Below are 19,168 nucleotides of genomic sequence, written 5' to 3'. Positions count from 1 at the left end.
TAAGAAAGAATAAAGTATATTTTCAATCATTATTTTATCGTACGTGAAAATAAAATATAAAATCACTCGACAAACCGGTAAAAAAAAAAAAACTTGGCGGCAGAAATAGAATATCAATACATTTTTCCTTCAGTCAAATGCTCCAATTTTTTAAATACATTTATCCGGCAACAAGTATCGGTAATTGGCAGCTAAAATTAACGAAACTCTCAAACGTGCGTTGATATAGACGCCTCTAGCTTCGGTATCGCGGTAGCCGAGGAAGATCGACGTGATAATAATGATTTCGCTAACGAACGTCTTGGAGAGCCACAACAAAGTCGAAATCTAATCCTCTTACAGGATGACACCGAGCCGGCACAACAGGAAGGGTGGCATTTACTCGCGTCTCTCTCTTTCTCTCTCTCTCTCTCTCTCTCTCTCTCTCGAAATCCGCAAAATGCGATTGTCACTCTGTACCGTGAAAATCGAGAGAGACCCTCGCAACGCGTCATTTTCGTAGATGAGTAATCTCGCGATCAACAGATTCGTTAATTAAACGATATAAGATCTTTCGTCTCTTCATTGTAATCGTCGAATTCGGAATGACAATACGATAAATCACGCAACAAAATATCAGCCATGACGGGCTGAAATTTTCTTTTGTGTAATTTTAGAATTGATTTATAATATATATGTGCGTAAGATAATTATTCATAAATGCAGTGAAAATAATAGTTTTAATTAAATAATCACGCAGTTTTTTTAGACGAGTTAATAATTTGCTCAGTCGTTTCATATTTTATCCTTTTTACATGCGTTGAAATAACGATTAAAATATACATCAAAAATATGCGTTTTTCTAAAACGTGAGTATCGTTTATTAAAAGGGAACGAATTTGAAAACGCGGCGGTTTAAATCAAGCAATGTGGACGACTGGACATTTCTAGATTATCGAGGGTCTCTGTCTCCTTCGGACAGAATCAGAAGACACATCTTAGTAAAGGTTGAAGAAGAGGGGAGATCTGAGCGAGCTTTATCCTTGTTTTATCTTGTTTTCCACCCAACCTCCGTCCCCGTCGTCCTCTCACCACGCTTCGCACACTCCGCTACCGGAGAACGAGCATCGGTCATCTAGGCGCTCCATTTAATCCTGGAGGAAAAGGACCCCCCGTAGATTCACGGACAAGTGGGGATCTCCTTCGGGATAACGGAGGCAGCGAGGGGGAGCGCTCCGAGAGACCTAGCAGGATGCGCTAATTCGTCCCTGCGAAATTTGTCCCGCCCGACTTTGCTCGTTTCCTGCGCGATTACGCGAAAACGCTGTGTTTTTTTTTCCGTTCTCCGCACGCTAATGTTTCACTAAAACCTCCCTTTTCTTATCTGTATATTGGCCATCGTACAAAAACGTATGCAATCATCGCGCTGACCAAAAATGAATTTTCGACCCTCGCTCGAAATAATTTTCTCACTCGGAGGAAGATAAAATCGAATATAGTCTCGTAAGAATTGCTTCGTTCAATGATTAATCGCAAATCGTTATTATTAATCAAAGATTCAATTATTCTTTCTCTACTTCTGTTCAGTTAAAATATAATTAGCGATGAAGGACCGATTGTCTGTCTAATACAGCAGCATGTTTCGGGGGGAGGGGGGGGGTGGAGGGTTGTAAGTTTTGAAACGAAAAAATTCCGGATGAAAGTCGGTATCCATTAACGGTGCAACGACTTTGACCGCACGACGGCACGGCTCATAAGAGCATGTTCATTGGTCAGCGGATGTATATATTAAGACATGTCCGGCGCACTTGTCGCAGAGTGGGGACAGGGAGTTAACAAATGTCTCTTCTGAATCGTTTGACCTCTGGTAAGTTCAACCCCCTCAGGAAACTAAATCTCGAATCTCCAGGTCCGTCTATCCCTCTCCTACGTCGTAGCCGCACGTTTATGGAAGGACGGCCGCTGCAACGTAGGCGACCGCATTCTCAGGGAGGGAACTAATCAGCAAATTCGTGTTCTAAATCTAAATCGCCGTCCGAATATTAATTTGAGGCCGGTCTCTCTTCCTACCGCCGCCGCCGTCGCCGTCGCCGGTTTCTACCCCTCCTCGTCTGTCTGTTCGGCGTACGCGGTTTTCTTAGTCTCTCGCTCACTCGTTCCTCATCGGTTTTGCGATACAACCAGTGCCGTACCACGGACACGGTTGATTTGTGGCACCGCATGGCGCCTAAGCGATATTTACGAGCGACGTTCGGGGAAACGAAACAGCGAGCAGCAACTCGCCACACCGTTACATTTCTAGAATCAATTTCGACCTGCCGCATAAAAGCCGCTTCCCCGAAGATAATCGCGCAGGACGCGGCTCAATTATTGATACGCAAAAAATCTCGTTCTCTCTGTATGTAAATAGTATCGAAAATTTTTCTAAAAATGTTGGAATTTGTCCTCAACTATTTATATTAGAAATTAAATCAGAAAACTTATTTTATAAATTAATTTTTTTATCTTCAATTCAAAGCAAAAATAAAATAAACTTATAATTTAAAAGATTCGCTTCAAATATTGTACTTGGAATGAATAATGAAATGATAAAGGAAGATATTATTAAATCTTTCAATTAATTAGCGCACATCACTTGGTTTCGTTAAATATCTACTTGCATATAATCAGCGTATACTTATCAGAATACTTAAATTTCGTAACCGAGTGTGACGTCTTACGTTATGTACCGATTGACCCTTGCATGAGGCAACGTTTCTTTCCCTTCGCTTAGGTTTTCCGGGATCGTCGTTGTCATCAAGCCGGTCGGAGGAGCAACGAGGCGTAGAGGGCGGTATTCAATCGCGTCACCTCCGGTTCTGTCAACTGGCGAGCGGGCGGTATCGGGGGTAGTCGGGTGATTGATACGAGGTTGGACGGTACCTAATGTGCCTTCACGATCGAGGGAGACGAAAGGGAGAGGAAGAGAGCGAGAAAAGGGGATCCTTGAAGGCTTTAAGAGTAGCACGATCGTCCGGCTAGGACTCGTTAGTCAGGGCCGTATCAGTCACCGAAAGCAACCCCCTATTTTTTGTACTCAGCAATCCGTCCCTCTTCCCTTCGCGCCTACCCGAGACCTCCCGTACCAGCAAAGCGCGCTCTCGAAATAAGCTAAATCGTCTGTTTGTTCGTAATTCGGCTCCTCCTCGTGTTTTTCCAAGTATCGCCGAAAACGATCGTAACGAGATAATTTGATGGTAGGGTAAAGCTAGCAAGAAAGGCAGATATAATAAACATTATATATATCTCAGCAAATTTCCAGCGACTATTTAAAAAATTTTTTTCCCTTTACCGACGACCACAATTAGCGTTAGACATTTATTGACGGTAAGAATACGAATCCTTAACTTGACGTTTGCATGTCCATCATAAAAATCGTCGCTTTAATCTTAAACATCTCCATTTGACTCGTCGATGTCCGCTATTTTGATATCGACTATTCGATTTCGGCGATCAACGAAGAGGCGAGGTTTTTGCAATTCAGATGTCGTCGTCGAGGCGGCGGCATCGTAGCTCCTTGTCGTGGCAAAAGAATCGGAAGAGCGCCTTGACAAATGCCTCGGAAAAAAAAGGTGGTGTACTCGCGACCGGGAGACGGACAAGACAATGGGATGTTTAGAGATCTCGATCCTTCGCGGGCACGATAAACGCCGTTCATGGGCGACGGCCAGCCACGAGGCGGGATGTGAACATTGTATCCATTCTCATTGTATCCAGCGGTTCCCCGGTGCTACTATCGAGACCCAATTTGCCTGCTGGACGGCCGACAAGGATCGCTTGTCCGAGGAAGCGCCGCGACACGTGCCCGAAACTTGAATGAATCTTTAATCGCTATTTAGATATACGCTCGATTCTTCGATTTAACTTTTCGACGAGTTTGTACAAGCGATTGTATATTTTTTTAACGCAAAAATTATAAAATTATCACAAAAACTGTTAACGTTTTACAATATTGGGAATAGAATAGCGAATCGATAAATTTATACGAAAAAATCGATAAAGTAGAAACATGGAAAAATTTCGACACATTACGCGAAACAGGGGCGAGAAACTTTTGAGAGGGCCATTTACGGCCGTTTTACCGGTCGCGTATCCTCGGCGTGTAGCGCTGCTTTTTCTGCCAGTTAATTTTCAGGATACTTTTTAATTATAATGAGACACTTTGGGGCCTGGAGGAGAAGCCAACCGGCAAGATAGGACGGGGGACAGGAGGAGGTGGATTTATGTAAATCAGCGGCTAATGTCTTCTGGCATTATTCCTTAAGTTAGGTTGGGAGAGAGGGGCGAAGTAGGAAACTCACGTAACGATTCGTGCGTATACGTTCTCCTTCTATCTGTATAAGATATATCGCTAAACGCGATCACCGAGCGTAACTTATCATGTATCATAGTCACCAGCGATACTTTACGCGTCGAAAAAAAAATTCAATAACAAAATATCGCGAATAATAAATTTAAAAAAAAAGCAAAACATTAAATTTGCGTAATAGGATGTTTAACAGCATCATAGCTAAAATTATAGCTCGCAATTTATATCGATGATCGAATGACGTCAATAATGTCAATCTTTGATATCTTTTACAATAAAAAAAACTTGTACTTACCGGGATTTGTTAAATAATCTTCATCAATCTTTTTTATGATAATGGGATAGTCGACTTCATAGAATTGCGTGAGTTTCGACCACTCTTCCGCGGTTACTATGCTGTATCTGTAACAATTAAATAATCACCCACTATAATTCTGGCAAAGAAGGAAACACATAAATATAAAGCTCTCGTTTGATATTTGTAATAAAATATGCATAGAATTGTGCTGGGAAATAGAGAAAGAGGGCGATTGGACGAGAAACGTATTTGCAAGATGGAATTTGCGATTTTCCGACAACGCCGTAGAATCCGTAGTGCTTTTTGCATCGCCTCCCTTAATTATACCGCAAATTAGAAATTTCTTGCTGTGCCACGGCTCCAACTTTTTGCCCTTGCAATTGTTCGCTCGATCCTGGCATGGTTCCTGAACCTCGTATCGCGAGGGAATCTCGCGCTACTATGCGCAATCAATAATATTTCGCGAACTACGATGCTATTGATATATGAAATTTTGAACCCATCTATCATCGGAGTGATACCGTGATACACAAGTTATTATTAATTGATATATTAATTTAAATAGGACTTACGCAACACCATACAATTTCCAGCAATCTAAAATCACTCGCTCTTAACGTAAACGTACATATTATAACGAGTAACATAAGAATATTAGAATAAAGAATATTCATAAAAAACGTATAACGCAATAATAATCGATTAATCATATTCGATTAAGATGACAACACCATCAACGATAATTGGCATTCGAGATCATTTATTCCCCCGATAGAACGATAGACGACTATATAGCGGTGCAATTGCCGAAAACGAAACCGAAAGAGACGCCCAACGGTACGAAACGATGATGACTCGACCGATAATTAGTTGCGCGACATTAATTTCGATTCAGCGCAATATGCCGCGCGGTCTCATTTGAATTTTCACGGGGCAAAAACGCGCGCACAAGCTTGTCGTCTCTCCTGTGTATTTGCCTAACGCCCGAATAATGGTGGATGCATCGAGGACAGACGATGAAAGGAGAAAGAGGGGGAGAAATCGGAATAAAAAAATATATATACTAGCCGGGCTATGCAATATTTGACAAATCTCTTTTTCTCTCTCCATCTGCACATGTTCCTATCTCTTCTTTAACTTAAATAAGGATCTTCGTAACGTAAGAGAGAGAATGATATATTAGAGATATTATTACAAATAATGTATACTAAAAGTATATTTTATATTTGCGATGAGAGATAATATTTGTATATATAAATGTAATTGCAGAAAATTAAGATTAAATATTAAAAAAGGTTTTGAGCTTAGGATGTAATCTACTTTCCTCAAGAGATTTCTATATATATTTTGTATTATATGGTATTTCAATCATTCGCATTTTCTCTCAAATTCAATATAAAGATGCGATAACTCGCAGAAGAAGAAAGAGTAAGAGTTTTCCGCGATAGATACGAGAACCATCGTCGCGCGGGACAGGAAAGGTGGGAAAAATGATTTTTTAACGGTCTCGCTCGGAGACGGAGGAAAAGCGAACGACTTAAGCCGTCGGCTATCTTAGGCAGATAGTGGACAATGGTTTAGCATAATAGTCAGGGGATGTTGGATGGCGCGTTGGCCCCGGGGGCGTGCGAGTGACATTTTCGCGTATCCATCACGTCACGGGGGCCGAGGAACGAGAGCGGAGGCAGGGAGAAGGAGAGAAAGGCGTGCCAGGAGGTCACGCACTTTCGCTTTATAATATAGTGTCCTTCGAGAAATTCCTGCCAAGGAAAGATCCCCTCCCGAAACCTCGGAGAGCTACTCTTGTATCCCTCAAGCGATTAACTTTATTTCCCCAGAAATATACGATTCTCCTAGCTCCGAGAGAATATCGTACGAGAGAATATCAAGACACGTATCTCTTTTAAATAAATATACACAATTTTTTTAGAAAATATATGTATCGAGTACTTACAGTTCGTTGTTGACTCTGGGCGCATACAGGAATCCTTTATGGGCTTCGCAAAGAAGCGACGCGTTCTGGATGCTTGCCGGCGGTGTTCTCGAATAGACCTCTGCGTATCTGAAACCGAGAAATATACATATACGCGTTTAATAATCATGAAATGATACGAGTAGGCACAATAAAATTGAAATATCTCGTTGCAACGAATGATTTATAGACTCATATAAATCAAATACAATAAAAATTTATTTAGAAAACTCTTTAATAATTTTCTAATTCTAAAAATAATCTTTATTTTTATCTTTCTTTTTAATTAATCTAATTTTTATAATTGTTAAATATTTATTTTTCATATATATATATATGTAGCTGATCACATTAATCTTACTTAACTAATATAGATAGTATTTTATTTACGACATTGTATTACAGTAATTTATTATGAGGAAAACAATTTGTATACAATGCATATATTTTGAAATTTTGTTATTCATATAACGAAGTAGTTTCATTCGAAAAGCTACAACAGTTTCTATACAGCTTCCATACAGCTATGAGTGAGTTAAATGTTCTCGATAATGCAAGTCCGTCCATGACACGATCTCACGGATTACGAACCAGAAAGACGACAACGGGAACGACGACGGTGAACGTTTCCTTCGGGACTTTCCGGAGGTGATGTTTAGGGGACGGGGTTGTGCATCATTTTTCACATACCACAAGGGGGCGGATGGTTTTTGCCATCCCCCTAGCCGACGACCATCCAGATAATGCTCTTAAAGACAGATATCTCTCGCGAAACGAGCCAGGTACGCTGTTGTGCGACTTTATCACGGGAATAGAAATCTCTCTTTAAATTTGCACGCTACGAAAAGTTTGAGATGTAATCGGATAGAATTAAAAAATCATGAATTAATTTCATCAATCTTCGGATGTTAATTTCGATCTGATAGAAAGAAAAACAATAATTTTATCAGCGAAAAACGCACGATTTCTGATCTACAGAGGAAAACTTTAAAACGAGAAATTCACAGCGAAAGATATATCAGAAATAGATATATCGAAATAGCTCTCGGAAAAGTCGCGAGCTCCGACACGCTTTGCGGAAAGGCAGACTATCCGAAGCTGTAGTTTAAAAATGTCTCCTTCCCCGGATACCCCGAGCACCCCGCACGCGTTTTCCAGAAGCGAATGCACGTATTAATTATGAGCCTTGTTCAAACAGGAGAACAGAGGAACGCCGTGCGGTAGGAGCGAACGGAGCCGCGGAGGGAGATGGTCACCCTTATTACGGTCGAACCCGGGACACCCGCCGGTTTCTATATATCCCTCTGTTTCTCTCTCTTCCCGTCCACTCTCGTCCACGTCCCTGCTTTTTTTTTTATTTCTGCTTCGAGGCTTTGTTTAACTTCTGTCGCGAAATTTTTCCGCCCCGCGACGATTATTGCTCCCTGGAGATCGCGGAGATGGAGGAGAAAAACAGGATTCGGTTTGCGGCTTTCCTGCCTTCGGATATATATGTAGGGATGCAACGCACCAACACGTAATCAGACGCGAAAGCGTTCGGAAAAATCACATCGTGGGCGAAAGATCAAGTGACGTTTCTCCTAAGCTTAAACCATATATCATTGTTCTTGGAAAAAAAAGAAAAAAAAAAAACAAGAACAGAACTAGAAGCAAAAACGTGCGAGTTTGGCGAGCTCAGAAATGTCGATTATACTTGAGCGACTATAGCTGCTCCTGATATATATATGTATATATAACAGTCATAGTGAATTGTAACCGAGAGACTCCGGTAGCGAAAGAATTAACGAAAGCGTTGACATAGCAGCGACAAAGTCCCAACGAGTTACGGATCGTACAATGAGGAAAAACAGATCGAGCCGAGTCACTGTGGTCGACAACTTATTGTTCGATACCGATGCATAATATCCTGTTCTATGCACGAACGAATCTAGTGACAGCATCATTGTGGATGACCTTAATCAACCGAGACGATCGTCGCGTGATATTGGGTCTTGCAAAAGAAAATAAAGCGTTACACGGATATACAATCCGAGAGAGCCCGATTATAATAATGTAAGAAAAAAATGGTTAAAAAAAAACAACTAAATTTGATAAATTTTGATGATTAATTAATATTACAAATATCAATAGCAATATGTTTTTTTTTCTCTTTCTTATAATTATAAAATTATATGCTACGCGATTTCATCAAATATAACAGATGTATCTATTTTGCAGTAAAACAAACATATACAATCTTTCCTTAAAACAAAGAGAATAACATATTTAAGAAATTAACTAACAAAAAGTCATAAAGGAAAGGAAAATCATTCTTTCCCCCTCAGTTTCACGCGAAATTGCAATACTGGTCCAAATAAGACACCCTTGATGCGTTCACAGATGTGAATATAACTTTATCATGTCTTGATTTTACTCCCGTCTTTCTATTCGCGCACGTATAATAAGGGCGAAGAGAAATTCGTCTCGATAATTCGTCTCTCTCATTCGCGTCCTTCTTCCTTTCGTTCCTCCGTGAGCCATACGCGTTCTATGAACGAACCGCCTTTATTCCGCTCCTTCTCGCGCGCGCATTCCTGTCGGAGCAGAAATAAATCTTATGTTTTCGCGTATAAGCGGCCTTTTAATATCACCACCCTTGATTTACCGCCGCAGACCGTGCATCTACGCGTAAGAGAGACCGAGAGCCAAGACTCCCCGCATGTTCCGCTGACATTTGTCTTCCGGGCAACCCCGAGATCCAAACAAGTATCCCTAGGTTTTTCCCTGATTTAGCGCTCCTCCCATCACTATTTGACTAGATGATTCCCGATCTTTCCGGAGAGATTACCGCTTTTGTCAACGAATTATTGGCCGTGTTTGGACGAGACAACGATTGATATTCAACCTAATGCATTTCCGTTTAAATCAGATGACAAAAGATCTATTATATCTTTGCTGAATATAATTATACTTTGCAAGTAAATATTAATAAATGAAAATTAATAAATAAAAAATAATCATAGGAAAGTAATCGAGACTTAAAGATTTTTTTATATATGAGAATAACAAAACTACGTAATAATTAAAATATTTTCAATTTCCATAATATTGCAATATCAGAGAATAAAATGTTAACGAGATACGATGAACGATATACGGACACGCTGCAAGTTGCATCCTACGCGTCCGCTGCAGCATCCGGTTATGCAGCTCCGGACGCGCCGAGTGCATTGGAGCGTTGCGATCATTACAAGAGGGCCCCTACGTGTCCGTGGTAAAAGATCCTCGGTGTGTCCGAGTATTAAAAAAGGAATCCCAAAAGCCAGTCGTCAGATAAATGGCGAAAGAGCGGGAGAAGCGGAGTGTGAGAGGGGAACGAGAAAGAGCAAGAGAAAAACAATGTTGCTGCCGGTTACCGCGGAACACTCGGAAAATAAGAGAACAACGCGCGAGTTCGCGTATGTCCGCGCTGATCATGAGAAACGAACGACGAGACACAACGAGACAAACCGCCGATGTACATGAGCGAACTTTCCCGTTGACAAATACCCCCCGTCAGATTCGGCAAACTTAAAATTTCCTACTTCTCCTACTTGTTTACCAAGTGAGTGTCGATACACAACGAATGAAAATAATGAGTAGTATGAATAAAGCGAAACAAATACTTTTGATAGAAGCCGATAGCAATTAAACATCTTAAAGTGAAAAGCAAAATATTAATTTTATATTCCATATATACATTTATTTTCAGAATTTTCTACGAAAGAGTTTTTAAATAGGATAATGCAATTCTTATTCCACGATTGCCTATTTCTAATAATTTATGATCGAAGAAAATATAATTTAATCCATGCAATATTTAATTACGTAAAGATGAAAGCATTTAGAGATATATAGACGTTCGAATTTTACTCGCGATTAATCGACGATGTATAACTGTGCTGTTTTTAAAGCACATGCGACAAAAACACGACTGTTATTCAAAAAAATAATATATAATTTGGACATCCAGAAGATCGTAGTGATTTATTTAATGCAAAGCATGCCGATCAAGTTTGTGACATAAAGAACCGATCTTCGACTCTTTTCCATAATCTAAAATATTTATAATTTAATTAAATTTCACGTTGACGATATGAAAAATAATAATTACATAAAGTGCATAATCAAATCGCATTCTACAAGCTATCGGCACGGCAGATAGGAAAAGAATGTAAAATTTTTGGAATAACTCACTTGTAAAAACTAGAAATAATAATAAATTTGAGCAAGATGACAGAGATGATAATCTCATTCATTCTCAAAAGTTTAAGAAAAAAGATCTAATAAGGAAAGCATTATTTTCTTCGTCGATACTTAGAAAATGATAGAAATAGATATTACGTAACGCGGAAAAATATTTTCACAATTAGAAACGTCCAGATTTTGTAATGTCATACATTTTTCCCTATTTCACAATTCTCGGAAAGAGAAAAGCGTATCATTATCACAATTTCGGACTGTCCAATTATGGAAGGAAATGCTCGAATTTTCGTCAAGCGATCTCACTCGATGCCGCGCGAAATCGCTCAATAACCGAAAGAGGCGAGCAGCGCGGCGGATAATATCGTGGAAGAGAGATGAGACACGAGGAAACAGAGAGGAGGAGACAATAGCCGGTCGAAGGAGAAAGAAGATCGCCGATTATAATACGACGGAGTCTTCGATCGTTGTCAGCGGGCGGAAGCTGGGCGGCCGCGCGCGACTCGATTCAACTCGGCACGGTGGTACGCGCTAGAATAACGAAAGTTAATTATGCACTCGGCTCGAAAAAGGGGAATCACGGCAAAAACCGTCGATAATCGACATCCTGCCGCAGTCCGTCGGTCAACAGGACTACCGCCGATGTAACTTCAGACTCTTCTCCTTCTCCTCCTCTTCTTCGCTCTTCCCTCCCCCCCCCTCTACCCCCCTACCGTCTGTGAGGACTATCCCGCGCGACCGAAGATCCTCTCCTCCTCTGAGCAAACAAGAAGACCGACCGAAGGCTTTCGCCGATGTAATAAAAATGGTATCTGTGGAGGATGCTGCTTCTGGTTGTACGCGGCCGGTTTCGTTACGTAGGGTACGTTACTATCGAGAGGCGCAAAGATATGCAGCGTACTCGATTGATGAAAATTAAGAGCGAGCAGCAAGGAATTACCGCGTAATAATCGATCATTAAAAATCGCTCGAGAAAAAATTGCGTTCATCAATAAAGTATACTCCCAGTTATAAATAATATAATTTCTATTACATTAGAGTTGATTAAGGATGGAGCTTAAAAGATTCTAATTATAAATTGAAGTTAGAAGGAACCAGATAAAAGCTGAAATTAATTTTCAACAATCGGAAGTATAATTGCTTTTAAATTTAAAATATCTGTGATTATAAAATGTGAACTTTTCCCAAGACTAGTTGTAATGATCAGGAATCATAGTGTCATACAATAATTGCTTAATGATAAGGCGCAATTTTAAACACATGAATTAATATTAATAATATTAATTGATAGAAAAATATGAAAAAAAAAAAAAAAAAAATTCTAATTTAAATTCTACGATATATGTTATTTATAGAAATATGAATTTATTCTCTTTATATAAAAAAATCCGATAAAATAAATAAAATCTTATATAATTAATCGACGGAAAGCGGCAAAATAAATCAATCGGCGTGTGATATAGATCGATTATAATACATCGTGTATGGATTATAATATAACAAAATTGTAACACAAACGGCCGTTTTCCAAGCGTACTTGCAAGACACTTATTATGTACTCGTTGCAAGATCGGATCGTTGCGGCAGCTAAGCTCGCTCTTTTTTGCCAGACTTTTCAATACCGATCAAGCGTTCTCGATCGGAGAACAACACGCGTAGGTTGCTCGCCAGGCGTGACCATTGGGCTACCGCGATACACCACGAAAAACGCAGCCACCCGATATGCTTGGTCGCTCCCGTCTATTTACATTGGCACCGTTGCGGAGAGAGTATAATCGACCGTACGAATATACTTTCCGATGCCCTCCACCCTTTCCGATCCGAATGAAATCGCGATTGTGCCAAAAGTCAAGAATTCCAATAAATCGGTGTAGTAAATAAATGCGATATATAATTAAAAGATGTATAAAGTAAAGTGTGTAGAAGTTTGGATAAAGCTGTCGAAATCAGAATATACATACAATAAAAAAAAGATAGATAATATAATTATAAATTGAAAACTATAATGATGAATATATTGAACGTATGGCTTTTGCAGATACAAATTAAAAATTCAATAATTACTGCCACGTCAAAAATCTGAAATAGTTGTAACCCTTTTGAAAAGATAATACGAGTGATCTCAAATCAGAAAATAACTTCTCAAGTTTTACGAAAGACTCGTAAAACATACTGTACATTAACTATCGAGTATTACAATTTGAAATATATATTGATAAAAATATATGTAAAATAAACATTTAAGAACATAAAAGTGTATCCAACTGACAAAAACGCGTCAATTCGAACACTTCATATATAAGTCCGTTGTTAACCATCTTTATAGAAAACTAGAAAGAATTAAACGTAGAATAGCGACACGTAGATCTTAGATAAAGAGAATATGGCGAGGAAAGAAGGAAGGAAGGAAAAGAGAGAGAGAGAGAAAGAGAAAGAGAAGCGGGCGAAACGTTCAGCTCGCTTTACCAAGCACTGATGATAGTTTTTGCTCGGTAAGATTTTTTGCTTCTACCCCCGCGGCCACCCTCAAGGGTGGATGATATATGACCGCCCCCGAGACACTGGCCACCCCCGAGAGAATGAGGAATAGAGGTGGAAAGAAAGAGAGAGAGGGAGGATACATCCTGATTCCGAAAGAATTCTTTCCACGCGCCGAACGTACATTTATATGCGTACGAATCCAATTATCGACGGAAATAATATAGAATAATATAAATTAAACGGCCGTTAACCGTTAAATCGTGTAATTTGCGTAAATATAAATCGATAGCACATTCGCATATCATTGATTTCAATATATACATATATTTGAATCTTGTATTTTTTTTTTCGGGACGATAATTTATGATAGAAATCAAAGACGGATAAAGTGGCAATCGATCAATTTCCCAGTACGATCAACTTCAAGGGATCTTGCGTCGATGATAGACTTTATTTCTCGAAAATTAGCGAAATATCATCGGACAGGAAAGGGAAACTCGAGGACGATTCGAGTTTATGGTGGCAACACGGAGGTCTCCTGCAATGAATCAATTTATTTAAGGGTAGTTGGATTTCGCGAGTCGATGCACGACGATGCTACGAGCCACCCTCCTCCAATACTAAGACTCACCCCTCTTTTTCTAACGTGGCTCGTTTCGTCGAATGATTTATAGTTTTCCTTCCGCGAGCACCCATCCCACTCACACGCTCGTGCTGTGCTCTCTCTCTCTCTCTCTCTCTCTCTCTCTCGCTGCATTCGTCTCGAAGCAACGGGCACCCTTCTGCCAAATGTACGCAAAATAGTAGGAATTTCCTCGGCGTTTCACCCCTCGCTGGAGAAGACAGGGAAATCGAGCTGCATCAAGTTATCGAAACGACAGACACGCTTTTCCGTAATAGCGAATTAGCTGTGATTGTTATAGCACGAAAGCGACGAACGAGAATGCGAGAAAGGCGGCATATAACACCTCGGAAGAAAATAAACTCTTTGGGTAGATTTATGCGCGAATAAGATTTGCGTTCTAGAACGTCGAATAGCCAACGTAAATGGCCACCGGGTGACCTGGACGGAGGACGGCGAGAATAATTAGTCATTTATGAGACCGTAAGTGGGACCGCAAATCGGTCCTTCGCGGAGGGACGACGACGATGTTAGGGACTCTACGGGGACGATGGCGTTATCTTGAAATTTATTAATCATATCATAACGCGCGTCGCAGCGAGAGACAGCCCGAAGGGTGCCCGAAGCTGCGAGAAAGACAAGGAGAGACGAGAGACACAAGCTACCGCGGCTCCATGGACTTATCTGGCACCTTAATCAATTCCCAGTTATTAATTATGGCCTCTGCCCTTCTCCCCGATCTCTTCCTCCTCCTTTCTACGTCAGCCTCGCGGCGCACGCTTCCGAGAACTACGGCACCATTGTTCGCGCTGTTACAATGCGGTGTCAACAAGATCGCGGTCACATTTTCCTCGAGTATGATCATTAATAATTATTTACCGAAGTGCGGAAGTCAGCTTAAAGCGCGTACGCCTGATGGGCGCCGACATTATGAAGAAGTTTGCGTTAAGGTACGATAAAGTAAACATTGCACTCGTAGTGCAATGTTTATCCAAAGAATGAAAAATAAATCTACTTTTCTCGGATAAAATTTTACAGGTGAAAAAATTTATCATTAATCATCCGATATAAATTGAATATCACTTGAAAGAGATTTGTGAACATTGATAATTATTATATAATAATTTTAATTTTAAATACTATTATTATAAAGAGATAAAATTATTAATAAACTTTACAAAAAATTAAATATCTCTATATATACTTATATTGATTTGTAATTAATTTCATGTTCAAATGTATCAAAAAGAAAGAAATAATGAAACATATTATATATACAGGATGTATCTGAAATGATGCACTAAACTTTAGGAGCGTATTCTAGAGGTTAAAATAAGACTTTTTTTTCTTATGAATATGGATCCGCAAATGAATCCCCCTCCGAGCTAAAATTCGAGAATGTATGAATTAATGTTTTTATTTTTTCATTTTAGTGGCTTACTTTACTTCATAATTTACTGAGCTATACCAAATTTCAACCTTTTACTATTTTTTTTTCTGAAATACAGCCAATTTTTTTAATTTTTCCCCAAACTTTAGGGACCTCTAGCTCGGAGGAAGGTTCATTTGCGGATCCATGTTCATAGAAAAAAAAGTCTTATTTTGACCTCTAGAATATGTTGCTAAAGTTTAGTGGATCATTTCAGATACACCCTGTATATATATACAAAACAGAGTATATTTTATATACTCAACATTTCTATATAATAGCTTGCCCAAGCATAAATTTTTAAAACACCAATGTCGGGGAATATCCATGCCAAAAGAAAGGACGAGTGGCGTCGAGCGGAAGTTGAATGATCGTTTATGCAAATCCTAATCCTTTCGAAAATCCATTCGAGCGACGTTGACGGATTGGCGGGGGACTTTGTTTGAAGCTAGTTAAACAGATTGCAATCCTCAACACCATTTGTTTTCCTAAGGGTGCGATCGCTTCCATTGCGCTCGATTATAGCAAGACTTAACTAATTATCGATAAAGAGATAATAGCAAGCCATTGTTTATTGAGAAAGATAAAGTAAGCTAATTGCTCCTATGCTTCTGAAAGATAAGAACACAATATTTCGATTTACACATCATACATAGCATAATTCAGATGTAAGCTCTTTTAAAATAAAATCATATATTATTATATGCCAATTACTTACTTAATAAAATCACCATAAAAAAAATCATTATATTTAAATAACAAAATAATCGTTTTTTGAAAAATGGCTTCTTTCTATGTATTGAAGCTGAGAAGCTGCTTAAACTGATAACGCGCAATGAAACGATAAACGCAAACAGCTGATTTCTCTTTAAAACATAATATGAATATAGAAAATTTAATTTAATAAAAGAGATATGGTAATAAAGAGTAATTTTGCATTCCGAGTACTTCGCAAAAAACACTGCACAACACGCACGTACTGTATAATATAACTATGTGTGATGGAAGCAACGAACTATGGGGGTTTTGTTCGAAAAATACAAAGAACGATTACTGGCAATGGTGGCGCAAAAAACGGCGGCATGCCCGACCTGCTGAAAAATTAATCACCGACGTCACAAAGGAGTCGGTCGAAGACAATGCCAACGGTCCGGAAAAATATTTTTCACATTTTCTCTCCCTCGGTTAATAGCAAATTCTCGATAATGGATCGTGGATACTAGCAATCTCAAGGAATGCGACAAAGTAGCAAATTATTGTTTTTTCTGCGTGTCTTTCAAACTATAAATGCAATCAATGAGAATTTCATTATTATCTGCTATTTTAAAGACATTCTGTTAGAAAGTAATAATACGCATTATGTGAAAATATAACATTATATATATATAAATCCCATAGAAAGGCGTACATCCTTCTTGTTTATAATTGCTTGTTTAATATGGGAATTCGAGCACTTATTTCGAAATTTTCATACCCCTACATATGTACACCAAAATCGCGTATGACACGACAAACGTGTAATCCGCGAGAAGGGTTGATCCCAGTTTAGCTCACACACCGCTGAATCCACGAGATTTAAGCCCTGGCGAATTTGAATCTGTCAATCCGAAGTGTCCAGCTAGCGTGTCGTGCTGCACAAGAGAATATATAATATGGGAGCGTTCACAGATAATGGCGTCCTGGATATTAAAAGATCTTTTTTCATTGTCAGAAAGATCTCACTCGTATTCATGAGATCGTGTTTAAACACAAATTCGTTACTAAATCTACTAATATTACATATAAATAGACAAAACATTTTTTTTATTAAAAAAAGGATATAAAATGTGATGCCTAATTTTTAAAAATCTCGTTTCATAATTTAAAAAAAAAAAATATATATATATATATATGTATATATAACAGGAAGATTCGTATAACATCTATTGCCAAAACAAATTTTAGTTCAAGATGAAATTATTCTGGCGTTCAACTTATATATTAGCTTTATGATTAAATCGATAATCGATTTAATCATAAAGCTAAAAAATCTGCAAAAGTTCGCGCAAAATAAAATAAGAAATTTTAAAGTTTATATATTACCATGTATATATGAGATATATGTGATGGTTTAATATATTAAATTTGTCGGCATTTAATTAACATACGGATTTGTTTAACAACGGATAGAAAGAAAAAAAAAACTGAAATTCATTCTTTCTGAACATATATATATATATACATACTTTGGATATGTGTTTCTCTCTTCCCCCAACATGTTTTTCGACACGAAGTGTGTAGATTAGGGGGAAGGGGGAGGGGGAGGAATAGATACCAGAAAAGTAGAAACTCGAAGAAGATCGAGCGAGAGTCCAAATTGCATTTACGGTCTTGACCGTGGAAGAAGGCGAAACGATATTAAGACACCGGTGGCCCTTCGTCGGGGTCGATGTATCATTTGCCGGCGGGTCGTTAAGCGGTTTCAATTAGTTTCCCCGTACAGGTCTTCCTCCGCACCCATACGAGCAAGAGGAGAGAACCCACCGCCCAGCTTAATCGCGCGGTCCAGTTTTTTCTCATAATTAGGAAAAGCTCGTTAATACATCCCGGATATCTATCCTCCCGTTTACCCTCCCTTTTCGCATTTACGACAACCAGTTTTGACCATCGAGGTTGACGAGTTCAAGAACGAAAATTTGCTTTCGTTTCTCGCAATCATATAGATAGATAGAGCAAAAATCTAATACTAATTTTATGCCCAAAGATTGATATTTAATTAAAAGTAAATAATTGTATAACAAATTAAACTGCAATTTGAAACATTTGGATATTTTATAATCATATTAATATTAAATTCAGAAATAATAAATTTATCTTTGCATTCGAAGAACGCTTTTTCAATAACGCCATTAAGGTGTCTTTCGAGTGCGCAAAAGATTAATCCCTTCGTTAACTGTATTTTTAATGACTTTAATGACGATCTGTATTATTTATGATTAACATCTTTCTTTCGAGCATCCAAATTTTATTAAATAATATATCTTACCGTATATTTTATTCATTGATGCTACTCTAAATGTATCGAGATAATTGTTGCGATGTATCAACGTCTTTTCTTTAGCGGGGAATGGCGGGAAATGAGAGAAAATTAAAATTGTGCCGTTAATGTACGAGATTTTTGAGACAACTAGCGCCATCTTAATGGCACCACACGAATGCACATAGAGAATCATATATAGTTAATTACCGACAAGGACAATTTACTGTGAAAATTACTAACATAATTTACTATGAAAATTATTAACATAATATACTGTGAAAATTACTAACATAATTTACTGTAAAAATTATTAACATTCAATAAAAAAGATGTCAATGAGAGAAAAAGTATTATATTGTAAATTTTTAGTAAGACTTTATATAACCAAAATCTTTTTATTTGAAAGTAGAATTGTCTGAATCCAAAATTATATTGTGTATGTGACATAAGTACATTTTTTTTTAAGCTATAAACTTTTCTGCGATGCAGTCAACTATAGGCAAAACTATTGCATAATTTTGTCCGAAAAATGCAATTACGTACCTTCTTATTATATGGTTTTCATTATGTCAATATAAATTATATAGTTTAGGTACTCACCGAATGAAGGAACGCCAACTATCCAAAAAGCCTTTCTCTACGATGTAGAATAACTTGTTTGGATCGCTGCATTTCAAAATTTCATTTCTATTCCTTCCGTAATAAAAGTCGCTGAGTTCGTCTTTTTGCTGCTTCGCCTTTATCTTGTCATCCTTTTTTGCTTTTTGTGCGTTTTCCATTTTCTCCTGAAACATCAACA

The 19,168-nt window shown here is 38.4% G+C and overlaps 1 protein-coding gene across 3 annotated transcripts in view; it reads right to left on the bottom strand.

Moving 5' to 3' along the window:
* Positions 1–19,168, bottom strand: part of LOC138935373 (ubiquitin carboxyl-terminal hydrolase 48) — a 51,419-nt gene that overhangs the window by 27,860 nt on the left and 4,391 nt on the right. For 2 of the 3 annotated variants that reach the window (XM_070299864.1, XM_070299865.1), the window contains 3 exons: positions 18,970–19,154; positions 6,580–6,687; positions 4,623–4,729 (listed from right to left, as the gene is read on the bottom strand). In XM_070299864.1, coding sequence (XP_070155965.1) covers positions 4,623–4,729; positions 6,580–6,687; positions 18,970–19,154 — 400 coding nt within the window. Of the gene's footprint in view, positions 1–4,622; positions 4,730–6,579; positions 6,688–16,743; positions 16,982–18,969; positions 19,155–19,168 lie in introns of those variants that run through there. The other variant, XM_070299866.1, reaches the window with a different exon arrangement.

The sequence above is a fragment of the Polyergus mexicanus genome, unplaced genomic scaffold (assembly GCF_030449975.1).
Source record: "Polyergus mexicanus isolate NDT 795.1 unplaced genomic scaffold, iyPolMexi1.0 SCAF_8, whole genome shotgun sequence".
Taxonomy (NCBI): Eukaryota; Metazoa; Arthropoda; class Insecta; order Hymenoptera; family Formicidae; genus Polyergus; species Polyergus mexicanus.
The sequence above is the reverse complement of the archived record's forward strand: the minus strand, read 5'-3'. Positions and strand labels throughout refer to the sequence as shown.